We start from the raw sequence: 9,444 nt of genomic DNA, 5'->3' as shown, positions 1-9,444 counted from the left end.
TTTTTTTTTGGATTTTGGTACCGATATTTGCGATATCGAGTCTTTTTATTCCGATATTAATGGGTACCCGATATTTTTCCAGCGATACTTTAAATGAGTACCATATCGATACTTTCGGTTCGATATCCCTACGTGTCCCTACTTATATTTGAAAGCAAAATTATGCACAAGAGGATAAGAAGAAAGAAAAAATTCCCTATCGAATCTAAAGTATCTTTGCAAGTCAATTTCGAAACAAAAAATTATTTTGACCGAATGTGTAGGTGTCGCCTTTTTAAATTTTTTTTTTTCGGAACCTTAAGTACGTTATATCGAAGTTCCTGACTGAAAGAGAAAATTGGGTGTGGTTCCAGAATTTATTGACTTCAATTACTCCCCAAGTACTTATCTATTAGATCTCAGTTATTATCACCGCAACGTACGACCGTTATGTCAGTAAATTAAAGCTCACGAAAAATCATTAAGCAGTAGAACAAACATTTTAGTTTAAAAAACTAAAACCTCGCTGTTAAAATTCCCATTCGTACCGTCATCAGGTTACTTTAAGAATGGAAGTTCAAAGCGACTCCCATTCGTACTGTCATCAGGTATGTAACATGAGAATGGAAACCGCTGCATCTTTTAGGCGCATCAATATTACATAGTTACTACCCGAGATAATGAAAGCGAGGTAAACAACAAACAAAATGTCGGCCAACATTTTTTTTTTTTAAGTACTTTTGATTCAGGAGTGCACTGCGTACGTTGGTACGGTCTAAAAGCTGAATTAGTGGTGCCATACTAAAGCCATAAACATAACCATAGCAATTAAATTATCTAATAAAACGTAACGATTACACATTTCAACAAAATTTTCCCACCTAAGTGAAACACATCGCTTCTTGTAGATTTTTTGTTGCTGAGTACAAATCTAACCTTGAAATCCTTCGTAAGCATGATTCTTCAAAGCTAGCACCGAAGCACTACACGTTAAAACTGGTATATCTCGAGAAAGAAAAATCGTATCGCAACAAACGAAAATGAATTTTAAACGGGAAAAGTAATACTAAATGATGCCCTAAGTTGATATAAGCAAAAAAAAAATGGTTGTTCTCATACACAGAGAAATTTACGTTTTCATATTTGTATGGAACGTTTTATTTTTAAAAAAGTTTTGACCCAGGTTTTACACCTATAATATTTATTGTAGTTTTGAGAAAAAAACATCATCAATTCATATTCTAAAATTTATACTTTAGTTTTTAATATGAACATATCCAAACCGCTTTTTAAAACGATCGTTTGATATTTGAAAATTCTCATATTCAGATGAGATCATAAAATGTTTATATTATGTTCCAAAATATGATTTTGATTAAAACACAAAGTCATTTGACATTTAGAAATAAACATTGCCATATATTTACTGATATATATTGTGTACAACTTGTATTTAATTATTGCTGCTAATAAAGTACAGATAATTGCTAAAAATTTAGACACAAAATTAACATAATTTCATTTATTATATAAAACTTTACACATTTTATATCAGATATTATGATTTTAAATGCATGTATGTAAGTACATAAATGTATATAAACATAAAGATTTACAATGAATACATAGATGTTTTTAAATTTTCAAAGTTGCCAGTAAGTTCAAAAAAATAAATAATTCAGCAAATAATAACTCGTAGTTTGAATTGTGTCTGAACTTTTTATCAATGCTATTTTGAGACAGAATTGTCCACTAAAATTAAAGCAATCTCTAGTTGTTATTAAAGAGTTAGAGAGTAGTTGAAGTCTATTTCGAAATTTTGTTTTTATAAATTTTTGAATGGAGAATATCCTTTCAACATTGGCTTGAGAATGTGCAATCGATAACACACCTTGAGCCATGTTGTACATATGTGTTTGAAAACAGGGGCTCATTTAAAATATTTTTTGGTGATTTTTACTTTTTCCTCAAAACTCACAAATATTTAGGTTGACAAAACTTTTTAAATCAAGGTGTTCAGGCCTAAATTCTGTGCTGCTGTCTTCTATTCTAGCAATTAGTGGAACAATCATTTGCAGATTGTTCAGGGTTCAGTTTTAAAGCCAATTTTCTACCAAGTACGACACAAGTTTGCCCAAAATTGTTTCACGTCTTTTTCTGAAATTTGGAATACATTCAAAGGAAAATCTGTCAAAAAGGCTACTTAGAGCATGCTTTTCGAATATATAATATATATATATATATATTCCGACGAACTGATAACCACCTCCTTTTTTGGAAGTCGGTTAATAACATTAATCTTTAATATTTTAATACACTTTATGTTATTTGGAACAATTGCTAAAGTTGGTACCAAAATGTATTTAACAAAGTGTGATTGAATTTGACATTGCTCTCATAAGAACCATCCTATAAGGTTAAATTGAAAAAAAAATTTTGAATTTTGAATCGATAGTTTATATTTTTTGAAGTTAGCAGAGAGTCTCACTGAGTTGTCAATCACACCTTGTTTAATATACCTTGATTCCAATTTTCGTACAATTCTCTTTAAATAAATATTTTATTTAACGAAAAAACACTCTTATTTTCTAACATTTAATGCGTAGCTAATATGATACAAAACAATTTCATTTAAGAACTTCCGTAGTACAATATGAGACAAAGTATGACGGGCAATTTTATTCGGCGCAATCTTTATTAATTTCGCGGGGATACAAAATACATTCTTCGCGGCTTCGACAAATCGATTATGTGTCTCGATCCTATTATTGCGAGCCTTTTCCGATATTTGACATACCTGGTCTAAAGTCACATTGATAAGGCGCAATAAGTTCGTTAACACACAACGCTCGATAAGACCTTATATCCGATGACTAGAAGGCTGATGCTGCGTTCGCCTGTTTTGTGGATCGGGCAGAGCAAAACCCCATCCATAAAAGATCGTTGGGAATAAAAAAAATAGTAAAATAAACGACTGGGTATTATAATTGCAAGTCTCCTAGAAAGAAACAGAAACAGAGAAGGGAAAAATGTTGAATTTCAAGAATTCTATACCATTTCTACGAAAAAGAATTTTTTTTTTTTCATATCCAATACATGGACGGCTTCAGGGTCTTTCAGGCCGTTTTCAGTATAATTTTTTTATTAAAAAATACGGATATTCTTTTCTTCGATTTAGAAAAATCCTAGGGGGTGAGAGCCTAACATTTTAAGCATTATTCTATTGGACCACCCTAATGTGCATATATATGTAGTACACATACCACTATAGATAAAACATTCAAACCATATTTGCAGCTGCACATGCGTTACGCTTTTTTTTGTGCAATTGCAAAGGTGGCTTAAGTTATTAAATTCATCAGCCTGATTAAAATTCCAAGTACACATTGACGCTTTCGCTGCTAACTTTAGCTTAAAACACACACTCGCTAAAAAGTACTTCGACGTAATAAACAAGCAAGCTTAATTGCACTTTCAATGTACGTGCATATATGGGTACATATGTATGTATGAAAATGAATGGATGCATTACTCATTATTTATTTTCATCCAAACATAGATTATTTCCCGTACAATTGCCCAGTTATGACGTCAAAACAATCGTCGTCACTAGCATCTCGATTTCATAACAAATCGTAAGAGAATACATAAGTACCTACAAGTTTGTAATTCGTGTATGGACATTAGGGCGGAGTAATTTAATTTCGAAAAAAATTTATGGCATAGTCAAATTCTACGTTCGATTCTAAGCAAAAATGGTTAACAACCTATATACCGAAAATGATGTTTACCCTCCCAATTTTTAAAAGTGTAGTCAACGTATTATAATTTTTTCTGAACGAAATTAATTTTTCATTTACAAAATTTTGTGTTTTTTTTTCATACAATGTGCTGCTTTTTCTTTTGAAAATTGGGAGGGTTAAACGTATTTTTTGGTATATAGTTTGCTCACCATTTTTGTTTAGAATTAATCGTAGAATTTGAATTTGCTATACAGTTTCTTCGAAAATTTTTCTCCAAACAAATTTCTGTACCCTAATGTACATATGTATATGCAAAGTTGTATAATAAGGCATGCATATGTATGTTTGTGAATGACTGGTTCATTGAACTTTGGCTGGCTTATTAGTAAGCAGAGCATAGGTACACGTCAGATTCAAATACGTAAACTTTGCTGCACGGACTTACAAAAAGTGCAAGTGATTCACGAAAAGCGAAGGTTTGTCTGTTAATAATGCAATTGCGCGTTTTCGAAACCAATTTAAAGTAATGCAAACGCAAGTAGTTAATTTAATAAGAGAACTGGTTAATGACTAAAATTTTGTCAGGGCATCTTTTTTAATAAGTAAACAATTTATGATGTTTTTTATAAAAATAAAGTAACTCTGCCATATATCAATTTTGACTTTCGGTAAAGCATTTGATCTTAGCACGTTTGTATTCCAAAACTGGACAATGTTCAGTGGCGGATTTAATGGTCAACAAAAAAAGCAATGCTGACAGTGAAGAGGAGGGCCCCAGTGCTCTCAGCAAAATCAGAAAATTTGCTCAAAAAAGGTTTTTCGTTTGTGCATTACTCTGCTACATTACTATAAAACCTATGTAAGTATGTGAAATTTGTAGCAAAACTTGTTCAAGAAAAGGAATTTTGTTGACAAACATACATACATATCGTCACCTTAAATGCAAAAGGACGTAGCAAACATTGTCGCTGAAATGCAAAAAGTCGTAACTAATAAAAAATTCAAAATTCGATTTCATCGAAATACAACTCACCGCATCGTTTTATAAAAAAAAATATAAGTCAGGACTTTTTCCATTTCAGTGACGCTATACTTCTTCGCTCGAGCTGAAGGTGCTAAGTTGCCACGTAAAGGAGCGCAAATTCGATGTTGGGTTCGTAGTAGGAGAGAGACTCCGTCGCCGAGTGCTGGCGTTCAACCTGTGGACGAACGTCTATTCACAATCTGCATCAAAGTGCGATTCTTGAACATCTCCCTTATCTGTACCCATGCCTTGACGGAAGAGAAAGATGAAGCGTCGAAGGTTCTCTTCTATGAGCGCTTGGAGCGTACATATTAGCGCTGCCCCGACCCGTATAAAAATCGGGCTTGGCGATTTCAATGCCAAGGTGGGCCACGAAGGGATCTTTGACGCCACTGTCGGAAAATTCAGCATCCACCACGAAACGTCCGATAACGGGCTGAGGCTGATCGACTACGCCGGAGCGCTAAACATGGTAATATTTAGTACAAGGTTCCAGCATAAGAACATCCACCAAGCTACATGGCTGTCTCCACATCGAAAAACGAGAAACCAGGGCATGAATCACGTATGATGATATGATGTTGGCGATTGTCTTGTTTCATGAAAACCAAAATTTTTTTTTATCTTTTGTGCGATATCGTCTCAACTCAACTTCAATTTTGATTCACGTAACAGTTTGAAATACCGCGTAATATTAAAAAAACGTTCGTTCTTGCTCGATAGTGAATTCAGTATCGTTTAAAAGAAAAAAACTGGTACATATTTACATATTTAATTTTTTTTAATAGTTTTTAAGACTGCATTTTAATAGGGATATCTTTAATTCATTATCCTTCCAAGAAAACACATTTCTAAAAACAATTTTTTATATTTTTTTCTGACAGGGATTTCAGCCAATTTGTTCAATCAATTTTTTTACCTCTTTCTTAGCCTCCACATCTTCCAGCTGAAGCACTGTCTATGGAAATTTAAAAAAAATTTATTCACAAATATTTTGGAGACCGCTAGACCCACCTTTGCTTAGCTACCTTATTGAAAAAATTAAAAAAAAGTTCTTGTCACTATGAATTAAATCCGAGAGCAAGAAAGTGGTAATCGAAAGTGCATCCATTCAGTTAAAGTAGCTATTGACACACCAGAGGAAAAATTAATTCCTGAATTTATTTGCTAAATTTTTCTTTTATTAAAATTTCAAATATCGAAGCTTCAGAAAAAAATACTAAAGTGATTTTCAAACTGTTGACGGCACAACGATAGACGACACGATAGTAAGCAACAAAAGTACATTAATCAGCGTTTTGACAACATCCTTTGAACGACCATCGTGTCAAAGCTACGTGATGCATGCCCCGATCGACTATGTTTTGATAGACGGAATGCTTCTTCCAGCGTTTTAGACGAACATACACTCCGAGGGCCAAACATCGACTCGGACCATTTTCTTGTGCGCCCAATAATGGTCTGATTATGGCAACTTAACGTAACTTACGGCGCTCTCTTAAAAATTCTGTTAAATGGATGTTGCTTATAATTATAACAGCCGAAACTTAACGTAACTTAATGCCACATTGAAATCTGTTTCGTTTTGATTCTCTAAGTTCTACGTTCCGTTAAGTTAAGTTAAGTTGCCATAATCAGGCTTTTATGCAAGAAAAGCTTAACGTTGAAACGCTGCAATCACAACAGACCGCTTATTTATTTTACACTCACTCTCACACCTGCTCTCAGCAGTGGAACTATATTTCCTGCTCATTAAGCACCCCCACCAAAAAAGTAGTCGGCCTGTATTTCGATAATAATTCGATGTTACTTCGTAAACATGAGCCATTAGAGCTAAATGACTCGAATGTTGAAGGCAAACAGTAGTACTAAATGATATTCAAAGAAGAAATGAGATTTGTTGTTTTCAAATTATAATCTCAATGTGCCAAAAACTCGGTTTTTAAAATATCTCAAAATTCCGCTAGAGAAATCCTGCGTCCTGATTTAGATTCAGTGCCAAACAATCTACAAGAAACGATGTGTGTTTTACTCAGGTAGTAAAAAAGTCAAAATTTGTCGAACTGTGTAATCTGGCGCGATAGATTACGTAAAAGGTCGCGGTGTTTAACGCACTTCTCGCTATTCATAACAAAGTTTAAGACGCATTCAAATGCTTGACTGCAAACAAAATAAATTAAATTCATTGATTTTTTTATAGTAGAATTTCGGCACGAGAATTTGCCAAAGGCATCATTTCTACCAAGAAGGAAGCAAACGCTTACACAATTAAAGCATAACGTACAGTTCCAAAGAAACACGAAAAATTCAAATAAAAAGACGTCCAAGAAAAACTTACTTACTTTCTTAAATACATACATATTTCATAGGTTCATTATTGGAGCTAGCTCCTATTGAATTCTCGGTTTGGATACTGCGGCCATTTTAAGTGAAAGCAAACACAATTACCTCTCCAAAGGCAAAGCAAAAAGGTAATTGTTTTTGCTTTCCTTCAAACAATATCAGTAGCTCAAACCGCGAAAAGGAAACAGCTCCCAGAAAAAAAATGCTCGTATGTGAGAAAAAATACGAAATCTTGCACTGAGTCGCTAGTTATTAATTTTTTCCCCTGCTGCCAGGGATGCTTTTGCTTCAACACGATATTGCGGCACGCGCAATGCAAACAACACATGATGCGAAACGAGAGAAAAAATTTAAGGTGGGTTCACCGTTCGTGTCCGGACAACTTTTTATTTGCTCTCAAAACATTTTTGCCGGAGAGGGTGGTGAAGTACGTTCAACGTTCAGTTCGGCCCATTTGATTTTATTTTGAAGCAAACAGCTGATGCTATTGTTACCTACATATGATTTTGAGGGCAGATAATGAATAAGTGAAAACACATTGTCATATGGCATCAGAAAGCGGTTTATCGATTGATTTGGAACAGGATAGGTCTTTAGTCGTGTACATGCGCTGCGAAATCGGCTGTATGTAAGTTTTTGGCCCATAATATCATGAGTAAAGGTATGGATAAAGGAGATAAAGTTGTGTCAAAATATGTGACAAAATTTTGGTGTCAAAATATAACATAGTGAAAACCAGTCTTAGCAAAAAGTATCCGGACACGAACTGTGAATCCGTGTGGATAGATGGACGGGCAGACGAACAGAAATACATGACATAATCGCTTTCTCTTTTCATTCTGAGCATTTGTGTATACTTTTGCATATCTTTGTTATATCTATCTCGATTCCTTTAGGCTGTTACAAACAACCGTTATGTGAACAAAGTTTTAATACCCTTGTGCACAAGTGCGCTCGGGTATAATTTGGAATTGAGCAACACCTGGTTACCTATATGTTCTCAAACGTATTAGATATTTCCATATCCTTGTCGCATTGCTGTACAAACAATACAAGGGCGCTATATGTATAGTATGTGAAAAACAACCCCAGAAATGATGAAACTAAATACGCATTTGCTGCATCTCACTACCTACAAAATACAGTACGTTAGATACGAACATATGTATGTATGTACATTAGGGTGGTCTAAAATATGTATAGTCGGAATTTTAATCCTCTTCTAGCACTTTTTTTTTTGATTTGGTAAAAAAAAAATATTTGGAGGTCGCTCAAAGTTCCCAAAGTTTTCCATGTATTTTATATGGGAAAAAACAACTTTTCTTCTTTAATTTTTTAAAATCAATACTTAGGAGACTTCCAGTAAAAATTTTTTATTTATCCCCCCATTGCATATTCTGGGTATTTTAGTGGACCTTAAAAATATATTTATCTACTATGATAAAATGGTTAAATAAATAATTGGGTATTATTACTGGGAATCTCCTGAAGAGAAATAGAGTTTTCCGTTCGAAAATAATGATTTTCAAGAATTATATACCGTTTCTACGAAAAGTGGTTTTTTCTCATATAAAATAAACGGAAAACTTTGAGCGCTTTGAGAGACCTCTAAATATATTTGATTTTCATCCTAGGGGATGAGAGCATAAAAATTCCGACTTTACTTTTTCACTTGCATTTTGGACTACCCAAACACACAAACCCACCTTTGCCAAGTACATATGTATGTATGTACATAGTAGATATTTACTATATACATACATACATATGTATAGACGCTCTCATCTCAATGCAATAAGTGATGGAGCATAAGCAAATCCACCACAGACGACGAGCAGCTGAAATGAATGAGTCAGGCGATTAAAAAAGTAGCCGCAGCATTGCATTTTCAGTTTAGCTCCAGTTTTTGACGCGCCGCGAACACAACAAATCGAGTTTCTTGCCAGTTGCTTATAAGCATACTAATTCAAGTACGAAATTTCTAAATTTGCATTCCTGGTACAAAGTGCAAAGTGATACAGAAAATAAAGACTTGTAGTTAGTTCTTCCAACATTTGAGCAGCATGTCCTATCAACAACCGCCGCCACCATATTCACAGGCCGTGCCGGGCTATTACCAGCCACCACCACAGCACGTTCATATGCAGGGCACGCCGGCGCCAGCACCCGGTCCCACAGTCATCATTCACACCACAGCTCCCAGATTTACGCCTGTCTCCAACGAACCGACAACGGTCACTTGTCCCTCGTGTCATGCGGTGGTGCGCACCACAGTCATCTATCAGCCCAGCTCGTCGACCCATCTTTGGGCGCTGATACTCTGCCTTTTTATGTAAGTACTTTTAATCTGTGGTG

At 34.6% G+C, this 9,444-nt stretch overlaps 1 protein-coding gene across 2 annotated transcripts in view; it reads left to right on the top strand.

Moving 5' to 3' along the window:
* Positions 1-9,444, top strand: part of LOC118742444 (lipopolysaccharide-induced tumor necrosis factor-alpha factor homolog) — a 29,865-nt gene that overhangs the window by 3,033 nt on the left and 17,388 nt on the right. Inside the window, exon 1 of one of the 2 annotated variants that reach the window (XM_036474520.1) lies at positions 8,929-9,421. The exons of the other annotated variant lie outside the window; for it this stretch is intronic. Within the exon in view, the coding sequence (XP_036330413.1) occupies positions 9,153-9,421 (269 nt within the window). The 5' untranslated portion in view covers positions 8,929-9,152. Of the gene's footprint in view, positions 1-8,928; positions 9,422-9,444 lie in introns of those variants that run through there. 2 annotated transcript variants of the gene reach the window in all.

This window comes from Rhagoletis pomonella, unplaced genomic scaffold (assembly GCF_013731165.1).
Source record: "Rhagoletis pomonella isolate Grant_MI unplaced genomic scaffold, Rhpom_1.0 Rhpom_scaffold_00007, whole genome shotgun sequence".
Taxonomy (NCBI): domain Eukaryota; kingdom Metazoa; phylum Arthropoda; class Insecta; order Diptera; family Tephritidae; genus Rhagoletis; species Rhagoletis pomonella.
The sequence above is the reverse complement of the archived record's forward strand: the minus strand, read 5'-3'. Positions and strand labels throughout refer to the sequence as shown.